Source organism: Pteropus alecto, unplaced genomic scaffold (assembly GCF_000325575.1).
Source record: "Pteropus alecto unplaced genomic scaffold, ASM32557v1 scaffold60, whole genome shotgun sequence".
Classification (NCBI taxonomy): Eukaryota; Metazoa; Chordata; class Mammalia; order Chiroptera; family Pteropodidae; genus Pteropus; species Pteropus alecto.
In genome coordinates this window covers 3,670,801-3,687,330 of record NW_006430726.1, presented here as the reverse complement: position 1 = coordinate 3,687,330, position 16,530 = coordinate 3,670,801, and the positions used below count along the sequence as shown (strand labels likewise).

The window sequence follows — 16,530 nt, the reverse complement described above, 5'->3', positions numbered from 1 at the left end:
TGTGTGCTAAGTCACCAAGAAGTAAGGCAGGGATGATGGAGAGAGTGACAGGGCACTCTTTCGTGATGATTATAGATAGAACCTCAGAATTAGTACTAATTATTTGTGTAAGACAAGAAACCCGTTAGTCTTCAAGTTATTGGAATATAGCAGATGAAAAATGGATTAGAAGATGGAGGAACTAACTGCATATTTAGAAGGACAAAATTGTGATACAGCTTTTGAGAACTTCAGGTGGTTAATATTAGTTCATAGAGAACTACGATAGATTAAAGCAGAGAGATCATATAGTAATGGGGGGCTTTAGAAAATAGGCAGAGTTTGGAGACACCTGAGGGGAATGAGAAAGGGAACGGACAGAAAATAATAAAAAGAATTGACTGTGACACCAAATGCCCAAAAGAGATTAGAACTCATAAATTTGCTTGCTTTTCATCCTGGGATTCAGTATTCAGTGACAGAGCACTGTTCAAGGAAGTATGAAGGTTCTTGTTTTGTTTTTTTTAAAGAATATTCTTTACAGTACTATCAGATAATTGAAAGACAAGATGTATGTGTGTGAGACATAGTAAAATAGATATAGTAGAGTGCTAATTGTTCTAGACACAAGGCTAATTTAAGAACTTAGAAAAGAATAATAAACATCTGGAACTTCCTTGGTTTTTGGTCTGAAAATAGTTTATTATGGTTTAATATTACAGTTAGAATTAAACCTTAGCTATCTTGGTATCATTATCTTAATTATAGTGGAAGGTAATCTCTTTTTATTTATAGGATTATAAGACACGAGATGTGACTGATGTTACAAAAAACATTATAAGATTTGTTCAAGAACATAGTTCATCACAAGGAACAAGAAATATAAAACATGTAGGTCCTTGTGGGAGATTTACTATGAATATGCTTGTCGACATTTTCTTGGGTAAGTCAACTGATTTGTTATATATATAAAACGTCTGTTCACATTGTATCCGTTGAAATTGAACATCTAAAGAATTCATTATGTTCATAGAAAAAATCTCTTTTGTGTATTTTCTTACAGAACTTAAGGATTTCAGAGTAAAACCTTTTTGAGTAACAAAAAAATCAGCTTTAACAAATTATGCCAATTATTGTTATAGAATTTATAAGTCACTAGGATAAGGAGTTCTCACATACCAAAAAAAAGTCATAAAGCTTATACAGTTTCATCTGAGTGAGTGGAATATAACTTGCTTAGGGAATTACCCATTGACTGGCTTTCAGTTCAAGATGGCAGCGTGAGCATAAAAGTATCTCTCTTTTTTTTTTTTTTTTTTGCTTGAGGCCTTGTTAAAATAATGGTAAGGAAGTAAATTCAGGAATTAAATCCATAATGGCAAGGAGAACCAGAGAGAGACCATCATCAGAGTACAGAGTTTTTTAAAATCTTTTAGGAAATGGAGAGAAGCATATTGACAAGTGGAATTAAATGCAGTAAACCACAATGCAAAATAAATGTAGGAGAGAACTGTAGCAGAGGAGGGACTATCAACCAGGCAAAACCCTATTATCAGTATGCTTAAAGTCTTGAGGTCCAGAGAGTGGGAGTGAAAGCAGGGGACGCAAAAATAGGAGGGGGCAGTTAAAAGAGTATGCCCACAGAAGAACTGCATAGAATACCAGCCTGGCACTGATTCTGGAACTTATAAAACTGCCTAAAGACAAGAAAGGCAACTGAGAGACCAGATCCCCCTAAGTGGCATTTGAGGGCCACCCAGCCCACCTAAAGTCTGGTCCCACCTACTTACTCTAAAGCAAACGTGATAACTGGATATCCCCATCCATGGGAGGAATTTGGAGAGAAATAGATCTAGATATAAAATAACAGAGGAAATGTACCTAAAAAGTTTAACCTGGACCCTGAAGGTTTTATATAAATGGACAATCAAGAGAAAGACCGACTAAGTGGAGTACTTGACCCTGGGGATAGAGATAACTTAGAAAATAGACAATAGCTTTAGGAAGAAGGGAGAGGAAATTTCTAATTAGTCTCTTCACAAAGACTTAAATAATAATAGAACGTTATGGAAAAGAAAAACGAATGAGAAATAACTATTAAAAGTTTTAAATGGTTGACAGTAAATTTAGTGGAAATGTTGGAAGATAAAGTCTAGGAAGTCTAAGACCTGAACAAAAAAAATATATGGAAAATAGAGAAAAAACATAGATCAGTTCTTAAGAGATATGAAATCTGAAAAATTTTTTGAAATGGAAAATAGAGGGAATTATCAAACCAAAGATATAAGAAAATTTCCCAGCGTGAAAGAGAAAAAAGCTTTCAGATTAAAATGCCCACTGAATGCCAAATCAGATGCTTTATAAGATGAGATTTAAGAATACCAAGACTAAAGAGATATTGGGGATGAAAAACTTCCTCTACCCTGTTATATTTAGTATTTGGGGGCCTGCAAATTAAACTGGCAAAAGACAGATTTAATCACGTATGGAAGGGAGTTCACAGAAAAATGTAACTCAGAGGGGCAGTTAGACTTTGAGGCTTGTGTACCATCTTAACAGGGGAGGATGAGAGGGGAAAGGACACTTAGAAGATAAACGATTTTTTGGAAAGATAAATGGGCCCTTAAGAGAATAGATAGGAGGGAGATATGATAGCTTTTGTGGCAACTCTATTTAAATGTGATGTGGAGACTTCTCATCTCCAGTGATAAGACTCAGTCTTCCTGGTGGCTCCCAGGGAGGGGATTTATGACAGTTGAGTTCTTTAGGGGATCTGTGCTATCTGGCAGGTAAGAGATTTCAGGAACTCAATTCTTGATCATTTTTATGTCACCATGGCACATTCTGGACCCCTTCATCACTAATCTCAAAAGCTTTGGAATGCAAAAACAGAAACCAAAACCAAACTGGCATCAGATTAATATCAGCAACCCTGGAGGCTAGAAGGCAAAGAAAGTGAGTGCACATCATAAACAAAGGAAGTGACCTATGGGTCCAGTGAGAAGAAGTCCCAGAAACACAGCTATGCGGCAGGTTTAGTAAACATTCTGTGTAGATTGTAACAGAAAGTCAAGAAAAATGGGTCCCAAGCAAAATCGAGCTAAAGTATAAGAATAAAGAAATGAAATTTTTTACTGATGACAGTGAACACAAATATTACTTCTTAAAAAAAAAAAGGAGAAAGGCACTTAGAAACTCCAGGGGAAAGAATAGACAGGAGAGCCTAGGTCCAATGTAAAACAAAGGAAATTATTACACAATTTTGAGTAATTGATAAGATCTACCAAAAAATAATCCATTTGTCTAGATCCAGTAAACATCTTTCTTAGGGTTGTACAAGATGACATTCCAAGTGAGGAAGGAAACTTGTCTTAAACACCGTTGATTAGCTACAACGGTTGGAGTCAACGAATAGCCTTAAACATGGTTAGAGAACAGGACAGGATATAGGTGCTAATCTTGATGACATAAAAATTAAAATACAATAAATAAAAATAAAGGAAAGGAGTACACAGAAGGCCTGGAATGCTGATAACCTACATAGAGTGGAGGGAGAGTGGTCAGCGGTTCCATCTAAAGCTACGGAATTATTGAATAGATGAACTAGTATTATATAACTAGCAAAACTGGGGGCAGGGTAAAGTGACAAGAGTGGTGTGAATGAGATAAAGCCTCATCTTTCATAGCTGGGGCATGGTCAATAGATGAATGTCAGGTGGTGCCTGGCTAGTGGAATGACAGCAAGGGTTAGGGCTCAGTGTGGAGGTAACCACAAGGACCGAAATCAAAAGCTGTCTTGGAAAAGGGAAGTGAGGCTGGGGAGGGCAAGGTGGGACAGAGGAATGTTGCATAAGAGTGATACACAATCAGTCTACATTGCAATATGTAGAAAATCAAAAAATACAAGTAACTCCAGAAATAACTGCTAATATTTTAATGGGTGTTTGCTCACAATCACGTATTTATCATATTATACATATATCATTTTTACATAACAAGATATAAGCATTTTCTTAATTTTTTATTTTCAAGTAGTTTTTAATTATATTTTAGCATAGTGATGAAACGTATCTAAATGATCTTATTTTAGGGCATATTTTTCTATTGTAAATCATGGTGTGTTAAATAGTCTTTTAAATATACATTTAACTATATCTCATTCTACCTTTCATTTAGGTACCTAAAAAGATTACTAAATCAAACATTTTTATGACACATTTTTCATTTCCCATTAGCTCTTTTATGTTTTTAAGAAAACTGTTTCCTCCAGCTTTCTTAGTTATCCTCACTCCAGGGTTGGTCCACATCGCCCAGCTCACCATTACCAGAGCAGTAGTCCTGTAATGTGACATTCAGGGATAGAAATCACTTGAAAGAACAACTTAAATCATTCAACATATATGACCAGAAATCATCTGAAATTTATAATAATGTAGTTATTTGGACCTCTTAAAATAGAGCTAAAGCTTTACAAAGTAACTTAATTCTGATCATCAGTGTCACAAGGCTTCCTGACTAGATTGTTGTAATAAAATAGTGTTTACAGTGCAGACATTAGTAATTAGAGGAGCTGGATGTGAAACCAGAGATCCAGCCCAGTGTGGTGTCCTCAGCCAGCAAGGGGAGGAGGGAAGTGTGCAGTCTTGAGTAGTGTACTTTGGTCTGGAATTTCTGGAGGCTTCATTTGTGAGGGTGACAAAGAGTTTGGACTTAAATACTTTGATTGTAAACGAGTGGTGATCTCAGTATAGAACCATAGATAGTATTTATAAAATTGATCGTCAAAATTTTTTTGTAACTAGATTAGTAATACACAGTTATCCTAATGGAGCACAGTGATGTGAAGCCATTAAAAGTTTACATAAACTCTTTCTTTGATTTCTTTGCTCTGAAATAATTTCATAAGCTATAAATGCAACATCCGAAATGATAAACTTTAATCTGCTGCTGTTTTTCATAAATGTGTGTTATAAAAAGGTGAGGAAAAGTACATAGAACCATAGAAATTTTAGAATTTTACTCATAGATATTCTCATTTTATGGAAATGAGTATCTGTGCCATGGGTTTTCCTGTGGAGTAGATTTTTCTGTTCCATTTATCCAGACCTACCCATAAATTACTTTTTAAGCTTCTTCTATTAGAGGTTTATGATGTACCTACATTTACTGATCTAACTTCTTATACCTTCTCCCCAGGGAGTAAGAGTGCAAAAATTCAGTCAGGGTTGTTTGGAAAGGGGTCTACGTATTCACGACACAATGCCGAAAGACTTTTTAAAAAGCTGATACTCGACAAAATCTTGGATGAAGACTTATATATCAATGCCAACGACCAACCAATTGCCTATGTGATGACTGGAAGTAAAGCCCAAACTGTACTAAACGGGCATTTAAAGGTACGGTATTTAAAATGTTTATTTTATTATTTCACAATGAGTGGACAAAAACATATTACCACAAATTAAACTGTCTTTTCCAAAGCTTCTGGATGCTGAATTTATTTATACTGTCCTATATGAATATATCTGTTCCTCTTAATTTGGGAAGAGATCTTAAAATTGAACTCAAGTAATATAATACCTGTCAAAATGAATTTAATGGGTTATCAGATCACTAAATTGTTTGCTAAATAAACATTTATCAAGAAGTTAGTCTTTGCTAGACCCTTAAGGTATAAAGGTGGACAGAGCCATAACAGAAATAAAAAACCAAACAAAAAAAATACACAGTTAAGCATTAAGTAAAGCCTCTATTTGGATGCAAGTATGCATACACCCACTCTGATGATCTCTTTCTCTCTCACAAAGGTAGACTTTATGGAAACGGAAAATTCCAGCAGTATTAAAAAGCAAAAAGCCTTGGTGACTAAGGTGTCTCAGAGGGAAGAGGTGGTTAAGAAATGTCTTGGAGAACTTACAGAAGTCTGCAAAGCTCTGGGAAAAGTTTTTGGTGTTCATTACTTTAATATCTTTAACACTGCTACTCTCAAGAAGCTTGCAGGTAGGTGTGTGTGAGTCATCTGTTACGTGGCATAAATTAATAGGCCAAAAATTAATCTTGCTAAAAAACTTCTTAAGTGTATAAATATATATCGGTCTTTTGTATTATTTTCATTTAACCTCTAAATTGAAAGTTCAGAAGCAATTTAAACTTATTCTTGACATAAAATATACTCTGTAAGATATATACAGTAATTTGTTATTTAGACAAATTTTATGCTTTTAATTTTATATTTTCCTCTAATGCTGGATGTTAGAATATGGATAATTGCAATCTTGAGCACCAGATGTCACTTAATGATTTTGTGTCCATTTTTTGCCTGCTTTTATGATGTTTAGCTATGCTGTGTACAAATGTCTTTGCAATGAAAAGCTAAAACATAATCTCCTTATGAAAAGAGATTATGTTTTATGTTTCTTTGAATCTGGGTCTGGCACACTTCTATGTGTTTAGTTAACAAATACTTGCTGACCTGAGTTATTTCCATAACTTCAGATAGCTCAGCCAGAATTCTAATAGTAAAGTCTCTGGAAAATAAGTTGTCCCATAGTTGACTGAGTAGTGTACATTACCTTCCATGGTCTTCCTTATAAAATTTCATAATCAATACCTTCTCTCTTTTCTATTCTCCTACCACCACAGGTCATTATGGTACTTCATCAACTCTAAGATGCCATCTATTTTATGAACTATTAAGAAAGAAAAAATTCTGCTGATTAAACTGTTAACAGTGCTTGTATTGAAAAAATTGTTTTGACTTATTTAGATACAGATTTTTATCATATATAACTGCACACACATGAAGAATGCATAAAATCAAAGTGAGTTAATTTAGGTACTTGTAAAAATTCACGTTCAAAGCCTGACTCTTCCGAATAATTTTTTGACTCAGTTGTCCATGTCTTTGTTTTTCCTCATATTGCTGAGAATGTTAGTGATACAACCTTTTTAGTGTGTTCCACCCTTTTCCCAAATATTTTAATCAAAACCCTGTCACCCATTCTGATTTGGTGGTGATGTGTTCTTGATAATAGCACGAAGTGTCAACGGAAGTTTACACATCAGATGTAACACTGCTTTATCCACTTTAGGCATCTTTTTTTTTTAAGTCATGTAAAGCATTGGTTGTTGCTTGCAAGAAACTATGGAATTGTGGTCATTTCCTCAAAAACAGATACTTGTTTTATTAATGCCAAATTTATTCCCCATTACTCTGTTTCTGAGGTTTTCTGCATTTACAGTTACTTTTTCAACACTAATCACAGTTTAGTCTCTTGATAGACATTTCATGTGACATTTAAACTCAGCAAATAAGGAACCATCACTGCAGTCACATTGTAGACATGTTGACAGTACTAGTAGTTGTGACTAAGTTCTCACATGCACAGGCAGTAACAACCGCAGTACAGCTACCATTCAGCCATCAGCACTTGTAAGATATATCCTGACCACAGGAAAGCCAAACCATGAAAAAGTGTCTTAGAATTGATGAAATGTAGGCTTTTGTTCCTCAGCTATTAGTGTGATTTCTTAACTGTTCTTCTTAATTTGAGAGATGAACATGATATGCATTTTAATCTTTCAAAAACTCTGCTAAAACTTCAGCAGCTCTCCAGATAAAGTGCAAAGTCTATCAAGGATCTGCATTTCTACTTGCCTTTCTCACTTATCTTCCACTAGCCCTCTCCTTAAACCTTCTGGTCTGTCCCACAGGTCTGTTCCTTTTCTTTTAAACATAGAAATGATGTGAAAGTCACAGATTCGAAACCCACCCTTTGCCCAAGGCTAATCCATAGGAATTACTACTCCCTCACTCTCCATAGCCAGTGCATCAGCGACTCCTACAGACTCGCCTCCAAAACACATCCGAATCAATCTTTTCTCCATCTCTACTTCTGCATCCTAGTTCACTGCATCCTCGCTTGCTCCTCTGGCCTCCCAGTTTCTACTCTTTCTCTTACAGTCTGTTTTCCATACAGCAGCCAGAGTGATCTTTAAAATGTCAGGCTTGTCCACACTGATGCAGTCTGTATGCAGAAGTCTCAACGGCCTACTCATTAAAGTCAGAATACCCACTTCACCTCACATGCAGAAAGACAGGGAAGAATGGGACTGGGTTGGGGGGGATGTAAAAATTCCTTTCTGAGGAGGATATACGAGTCTAGAGGAGCTGGAAATATGAATGCATTCGCCATGGTCTTCGTTGTGAGGACAGAGTAAGGTCTGGTTAAACTCTGAGATACGCTGCACAGGTCCTCCCTCTGGTGTCCTCCACGTCCTGTGCTCTCGCCCCTTCTCTGCCCTGACTTAACACACCTTTGCTGCTGGAATTGGTTGATGGGCTCCTGCCCTCTGGGCCTGTCTGCCGCCTCTGTTGGCACCAACAGCCTTGTAGAAAATTAGCCCATGTGCCCAGTGCTCTGCAGTTAGTTGGCACTTAACAGACATGTGCTGAATGGATGAATGAGCATGAATTCAGTGGGTTTTCTATGGGTGGTAATTTAAATTCCTAATTTTATGTCCATGCACAGAATCTTTATCTTCTGATCCTGAGGTTTTGCTTCAAATTGATGGTGTTACTGAAGACAAACTGGAAAAATATGGTGCAGAAGTGATTCCAGTATTACAGAAATACTCTGAGTGGACATTGCCAGGTTCAGTATATAGCCAAATAAGTATTTTTTAATAGCTTGTTTTAATGTTAAGTGATGCATCTCACCAGATTAGAATTCTGTGGGTACCGGGTTGTATTCATGCTTCCTACTCCTTGTCACACTGACACTCAGGCGCTCTGGGCAGCCCCCACTGGTGTGCCAGGCACCTCTTAGAGGACACTGGTGCTTAGGTCCCTGGGTGATGCCAGCTACTGAACCTAATAGAACCCAAAGGGGGACCCTTTAGCCCAGAAGTTGGTGGTTCTGTTAAGGCAAATGCCTGAGGAGTCAGGAGCACTGGGTGCAGATCCCAGGACTGCCACCAACTCGTTCTGTGGTCCTTGGCAGGCCATAAATAACCACCCTCTTTGTGCTTCAGTGTCCTTATCTGAGGAAGGAACATGATATCTGACAAGCATGTCTAAAGATAAAATTCAAGTGTGGAGTTTAGATATTTTGGAAGAATGAACGTGGACTGCTAGATGATCTTATCAGCCATTGAAAGACTCTGCCCAAGTGAGTCATCATTAGCCGATGTTCCCAAAGGTTACATTAGGCCTGTCACGAAGACCTCTAATTACAAACCTCGTCACTGAGCTACAGAAAGCACTGACTAAGGGAAAATCGAGAACAAAGAAAGATGTTGTAGGAGACAGGACAGGGCAAAAGTCTCATCGCCTCCTCTAACATACTGCTGCACGATAAGACTCAACAGGCTAAGATCAATGTTTTTCCTGTTTTTGTAAGGCACCACGGTGGGGGATTTTTCTAGAGGCTAATGGTAATGATAAACAGGCTGAGAAATGAGTGAGCATGTGTTTCAAGTCCTGTCTGTTCATAATTGTTTTTTATCCATTAACAAAATGCTGAAAAGTAGGGTTTTCCTAAATTCCTGTGCATAGTTATTATTCTGTTGAAAGCCTTGCTTTGGCTACACTGACACTCTCTCGGTGGGAACATGTTTGTCTAGTACAGTAACTTGTTCGGAAGGGATTTTCCCACATCAGACAGGGCTGCTCTGTGGAAACAGCCAGTGTGGTAATGATCGCTGCCACTACTCACAGGCACTGTGCCAAGAGCTCTGCCTATTTTGTATCACTCAATCCTCACAGCACCCATTTCACAGATGGAAATGGGTGAGGCTTTTTGATGTCCCCAAGGTCACACAGCTGGTATGACAGCGCCCTTCGCCCCAGCTATAGTGCCTCCCTGCATGAACCAGTGTTGTGAACCAGTGTTAGGGGGACAGAGTCCTTTGTGCTCTTCCTACCAGGCAGCATATCCCGTGGGTGAACCAGACCAGTCAGGAAATACCTTCCTTCAGAAAATGGAGATGGACCACTGTTGACCTGTAGGGAGATTTCGTGTTCTTTGTGTGCCTTGGGATGTAAATGCCTGTGAAAATGACCATCTTTTGTGGAAATGTGTGCTTTCATACAGACCTCTTTCCTGCTTTGTACATGAAATGTTCACAACTATTATGCAAAGAGGTGTTTTGTCTTTGAAGAATAAAATGTCTAGAATTTTCTGATACTCATTTACAAAGTAACTGTTGTTCAAAGGTGAGGTGCAGAACGTAGTTGGTTATGTTTCTCTTATACTGAGTTATTTTTTCAGCTTGGCATTTATTTAATGCGTTATACTTAACAAGATTTACTGCCCAGGCAGTAGCAGGGATGCAGGCCATACACACTAGCATGAGTTAAACCTGACATCTCTAGTTAAGTTAAAGAGTATCACATATTTTTAAATAAATTCTGATCCTCTTGCTTTAAAAAATAAATAGTCACTGAGCACTTTGGGGCTTTGTGAAGTAAAAAAAGAAATGATCAGTTCTTGCGGAATTGTCAAGTCTGTGTGGCAAGAAGACGCCAGGAAAGCAGGTAGGTGTCAGCCGAACTGTCTCCTGCGTTGTGCGTCTCCATGTAGACTGACAGCACTGGGACCAGCAGGGTATTACCAGTAAGTGTCTGAATTTTCCATTTGTAGCTGAGGACAGTTCCCCACGAATGAGCCCATCCAGCAGCAGAGGGACTGGAAGAATTAGCTCTGCAGAGTTCTATGAGGAAACACCCATATCTTCTCACTACTTTGCAAATAAAGCCAGAAATGAAAGAAAGAGGAAAAGGATGCCAGCCTCCCACAGGTCTAAAAGGAGAAAAAGTAGTTTCGGTGATCTCAAGACAAAAGCGTAAGTTTTGAGACCTGTTCTGCAATGTGTAAGGGAGAAGAGTACAGAAGTATAACTGCTCCGGTTTGCTTTGAAGCATTTATTAAAATATACCATCACTAACTGTTGCCTCTGCAATTAGTAGAGTGATTGTTAAAGTTTGATCTCAAGCAAAAACATTTGTTTCAGACTTTTAAAATACTTATTCCTGAGTTGATTATCACTAAAGTTTTCTAGTTTGTAAAAACTTCTCCAGTTTTGACCTTAACTTAGAAAAAAGACTTTTTTTGATAATTGCTCTTCTTAAGAGACTTTTCCACCTAAAATACTGCATACTAGCTGAATAAGCAAAGAGGTTTGCTTCCTCCTTGCTTTTATGATTTCATCAGTACTTGCTACACTGCTTTTATTGCTGCAGAATCTGCGGGCCTCCAGTCCCGGCCCTTCACGAATACTAGGGAGAGCCCACCTCCCATCCTTTGCAGGGCAGCACAGGGGAGGCCACAGCAGGAAAACCAAAAGATGAGTCAGCCAGGCCTCTCTGGGGCTGTGTGAATGGTTTCCATCTTCCCTTTTCTACACGTGCCTGCCCCCTGGGCTGGGATACATCTGCTATGGGGCGCTATCTGCACACCAAGGAGGAACAAAGATAGCGTTGTCAGGTCCTGGGTGATAATCTGGGCAGCGTTCTTCATATGGCACTGTTTCTTTTCCTGTATTCTGCAAGAGCATCCTCTGTCCTTACCTTATAGGTAAGGTCTGGCAGGATCGTGACCATCCCATCAGTCTGGAGAATGTGGCCCTCAAATAACTGCAGGTTGTCACAGAAATGCGTACAGAAAAAGGGAAATAAGTCCTCAGTGAGCTCCTGCAAGCCCTTGTGTTTTTCTTTTGCAGTTTTTCTACCTCTTTCCTTCTGATTAATAAAAACGAAAAATTGAGGGAAGAGAGGGGAAGGCAAATGTTACCAGATTGTCATTTTCTTGTTAATTCCATAAACAAACATCTTGTATGTGCTAATCCTTCTGCATGGTACAGAAATTACAGGCATTAGTAAATGTTAGTTTAATTTTGTGGTTTTTAATACTCAAGTGACCAGCAGATGTTCTTCAGTGGAGACATGTTATTTTCTTCATTTAGTTCTCTGTTTTGGGAAATATTCATTTCCTTAGGAGCCCACACAGAGTAGGAGTCCAGCCTCCTGGGGTTTATGATGAGGAAGTTGAGGTCTGGCCTGAGGAAGGCTTATGCCGGGCTGTCCCCAACCTGGTCTCAATTTCACAGGGAGTCTTGCACCCTGACTCGCCCACACCTGCCCAGAGCACATTTCTGCACATTGTCCATGGAGATTCCTTAAAAATGATTATGATTGTCTCGTTTTTACTTGTTAGAGCAAACCATATTTTAGTGTTCTATTCATTGCCATCGGCTCCCTTATTCAGTTTTCACAACTTTTGTTTTTAAGAGTGAAGCACTTTGCCCTATGGCCTAGAACCTGTTCTAATAAGTAGGAAAGCTTACACTTGTTCCAAAGACAGTCCCAATTTTGATGCTAGTTTTTAATTAGCCTGTTTATCTACGATGGAATTCTTCTCTAATCCCTGCTGACTAAAAACCAGTAAATTTCGTAACTTTTTTTTACCCTTGTAACAGCCTCTTTGTATCAGTGCTTCACTCTCCTCATTTCCACTGAAGTTTCCCACAGTTTCCACTCTGCTCACCTGGTTGAGAGTCTCTGCACAAGGACAGAATAATTGCGGCTTTTTGCCAGGGTCCTTAACTCTCCACCCTGCCCTCAGAGCTTTACATCTTCAGAATAACACACAATGAACCAGTTGTGTTCCTGTTCTCTAAGTGGGAGTAAAATGGATGGCGTGGTGAGATGGAGGCTGCTGCTGGCAGATTCATTCTGTAAATCAACATAAACAGGTTTTTGCTCGGGGCTTAATTTCTCTGCAGGAAATCAGGGTAGGGAAGTTTAGGGCTGCTTCTCTGTGGATTTAGCAGATCTCTGCCAGTTCTGCAGTAACACTGCCCTGAAGCAGGAGATTAACAATGTTGAGAAACCGCTTTTCACCTAGCCCCACCAGAATGTCATTAACACAGAGTGGTGGCCCCTGAATTCAGAGATGGTAGGCCACTTGCTTACCCCGATGCTATGGAATTAGTGTTGGGCATGAATTCAGCCTAGTTACAAAGCAGCAGGAAATAGTTGTGTAGGAAAAAGGCTTCTATAGAGAATGCAGCTTGCTGTTATCCTTATAAACATGCCAGCCCTATGAATTTTTTTTTTCCATTTTATTTTGGGGGGAGGAAAAACATAGCTGTTATCTCCAGGTCAGTGAGGGAAGTGAGGTGCTGGAAGGACTTTGTAATAGGCTCTGGGCGGAGCTTCTTCCCCGGTTTTAAAGGCACTGAGTGGGAGATGCAAGCGTACGGAATTGGGAGGAGTGTAGGCAAGCCAGCGAGGTGCTGGCAACATGGCTGTGACAGAGACTTGCCAGACCTGAGCCACTCAGCAGGCCTCCCCAGGGAACCACGTCTGCAGCCTTCCCCCAGCTGGGGCTGGGCATGGACAGGAAGAGGCTCAGCTCTGCCCTGCCCCACCTCCACTCACCCGGCCCTTTCTCTGGTCTGTGCAAGCACAGTAATTCCAGAGTATCGATTGTCCCGGGCACTGGGGGCCTTCAAACAAGGTACTCTCACTTTCTTTATATGGTCAGAACAGATCTGGGAATGTGGATCTGGGCTGTGTTGTCCGGAGGGAGGGGTCTGATGAGAGGCTGTGAAAGGCGTGGGTGGAGAGAAGGCACATGGAGTTTGGTCTCAAGTCACAGAATTCAGAAACAGTTCTGGACAATTTAGGGAGACACATTTGTCTGAAGGGCAGTAGTCCTTTACCTCTCGAATTGTAAAGGAAACTGACCTTACCCCCAGGGGTATTTAGAGGCAGAAAATGCATAGAGACGTATAAGACCAAGGAAAATCATGGGTTATATAGCTCCGTCAGGTTACGAGAAGACTATTCACTTTGCATTATATTTAACATTTCAATTTTCTTTGTCACATTTTAGGGGGTCCACAACATGCAGAAAGACATCTTCTAAAACTAAATCCTCTGGTGTATTCGGACCGAGTTCAGCTGTGCATGGTTCTCAGGCAGCATCAGGAGCCAGTAGAAAATTGGGGCTCATGGCCCCACCAAAGCCTGTAAATAGACCGTTCCTCAGACCTTCATATGCATTTTCGTAACAACTGAACCTCAATGTACAGAGATTTTATATCTTATTTGTCAGCATCTGACCATCTGTGAATATAAAGCTGTTAGTTTCAATATACCGTTTGTAATTTTTACCCGTCTCTATTAATATTTAAATAAATGATTGGGGTGACAGTTCTTATTTTTAAAATAAACATTTTCTTTTGAATAAGCATCATTTGCTGCCACTGCAAGCTTTGTGGCTGTTGTTTCTGAGAACGTCTGAAGCAGCAGCTGAATCATCTCAGTGAGAGAAATTCTCAGCACGACATGAAACACAGAAGCTGAAGGAAAAGACATGCATGGGATGTTATGAAACTAAAACTTTCTGCAGAAGACAAAATTAGAAGACAAATGACAGAGAAAATATGAAAAACATGACAAAGGATTAATGTCATTAATCCTTTAATGATGTTAAATCATTAAGAAAAAAAGGACAGCCCAGTAGAAAAAAGGATGTGAATAGGCTCTTCTCAGAAGAAATAAAAATGGCACACAAACGTGGGAAATGCTCAATCTCCCTAGTTATAAATATAAATGAAAGCAATGAGATGCCATTTTTTTGCCCATCGAATTGTTAACACTGAATAACATCTCAAAGTCTGGGATCAATCAGCGAGAACATGGTCAGCTACTCTGTTGGTGAGAATATATTAGATGTTAGTGTAGTCCTTTAGTATTGGGGGCCTTACTTTTCAACACCCTCCATTAATAGGCTGATTGGCCAGAAAGTCTTAAAGTAGAATTTTGGCACCTGTTTTCAGAGCTCTAGTACCTCATTTTTGGAGATATCTTGTCTCTTAGCTGTAGGTAATCTTAGTGACCTATTTGGGGCCCACTTCTCTCGACCTCACTCAAGAGGATAAAGCTGAGGAGGCCCTGCCTGGGCCAGAGACGTTGAGGACAGAGTTGGCTGGGAGCCTGTGGCTTCTGCCTGGAGACTCAGTACTGAGATGGACCTTGCACCCACCCCAAGGGGCCACCCTTGCAACTGCACACCTGCTGCCCATGGCCACTTGGGGCTTTGGGCTCTTCACTTAATGGAGGAGACTGGCTGGACAGGAGACTGCGGATGCCTCCCAGAGCTGACATTTTCGTGAAACTATCTTTCGAGTGAGTCCTGACTCGAGTGGCCAGGAGAACCTTCTCGGAGCTAGGGGAGGAAATGAAGGACAAAGTAGCCAGTAGTTGAGGCTGCTGGGATAATGTCCCCAGCGTGAGGTCACCTTGCAGAGTTGATGATGCACAAGGGTATCTGGCAGAAGGTCATACCCTTCCACCTACAGCAGCTCTGGCTTTGAGACGTGGGAGGCAGCCTCCACATAGAGCTGATGCCACGGATGTCGGGTCACTTCCTGGCTCTGGCCTCATTAATTCCGTTACTGAGGACCTCATCTGCCTGGACACTGGAGAAAGCTGTCACCTTAGAAGTGCCCACTGTGCCTCCAGAGACTCCCTGGGCAATGAGAAAGACGGATGAAGCAGTGTAGTGGGAGCCCCAAGGATGGAGTGCAGAGACTGTGAGCAGCCACAGCCCTGTCACCTGCGCCTTTCACCGTAGCCATGAGGACAGAGCTGACTCAGCGCCCCCTCAACAGGAACCTGAGGTCTGGAGACCTTTGACTAGCCCCGTGTCAAGTGGCAGAGCCAAGCCCCACACCCAGCTCTTTTTAAAAGTTCTGGGTTGGAACTGACTGCTCAATTTCTCAGGCTCCAGGAGCAGGCACAGAAAATGCAAACGGCCTCCTTTGGTTCAGCCTCCAGTCTTTCCAGAACGCTGGAGAACGCCCCTCACACAGGGCCGTCTCAGGAGGACAAAAGCACACGGATTTGCCCTGAAACAAAACTGGGGCCTCTGGCAGCCACAGAGAGATAGTGAAAGCAAAGCCGCTCCAGGCTGGGCCCTGGTGGGGGCCCTCCGTGGGCACAGAAGTCACCGGCACCTGGGAAGAGGGTAGAGGACAAGTGCACCAGGGAGTTCCAGCCTAGGATGCTTCACTGGCCCACCCCCGCCATCACCCTCTGGAGGGCACTGGAAGGATTGGACTCTGACTCTCCAGCTGAACACACCCCCTCCCACCACGGGAACCCACTCCAGAGAGCCGACAGGTCCTTGCTCTTAATCTCCAGGGACAGAGAAGAAACTTGGAGAGCCTACTCTGTGGCCAGGGCAGTTCCAGGAACTTTCATATAATTTAATTTACTCCTTTAATCCCTCTACCAGCCCTGGGAGGCAGGGCTGTGATACTAGGCTTTTTAATACAGAAACCAGAATTCAGAGAGGTTATGTAATTGCCCAAATCCACACAGGTAGGAAGCAGTAGTAAGTAGAGTAACATATATCTTGTTTTGCCTGAAGAGTCCCAGTACATTTGCTGCCCTGGTGTAATAGTTAACAGTGTCCTTTCAATCTCGAAAATGCTCCAGTTTGGGCAATAAATTATAAGGAATCCAGGTCTGTGCTCTTT

At 40.6% G+C, this 16,530-nt stretch overlaps 1 protein-coding gene across 3 annotated transcripts in view; it reads left to right on the top strand.

Moving 5' to 3' along the window:
- BLM (Bloom syndrome RecQ like helicase) overlaps positions 1 to 14,571 on the top strand; it is a 59,372-nt gene extending 44,801 nt beyond the window's left edge. For 2 of the 3 annotated variants that reach the window (XM_006905286.3, XM_015594290.2), the window contains exons 17-22: positions 775 to 922; positions 5,176 to 5,375; positions 5,787 to 5,979; positions 8,511 to 8,633; positions 10,623 to 10,824; positions 13,878 to 14,566. In XM_006905286.3, coding sequence (XP_006905348.1) covers positions 775 to 922; positions 5,176 to 5,375; positions 5,787 to 5,979; positions 8,511 to 8,633; positions 10,623 to 10,824; positions 13,878 to 14,055 — 1,044 coding nt within the window. In that variant the 3' untranslated portion in view covers positions 14,056 to 14,566. Of the gene's footprint in view, positions 1 to 774; positions 923 to 5,175; positions 5,376 to 5,786; positions 5,980 to 8,510; positions 8,634 to 10,622; positions 10,825 to 13,877 lie in introns of all 3 variants that reach the window. The other variant, XM_025049858.1, reaches the window with a different exon arrangement.
- The last annotated feature ends 1,959 nt before the right edge of the window (positions 14,572 to 16,530 follow it).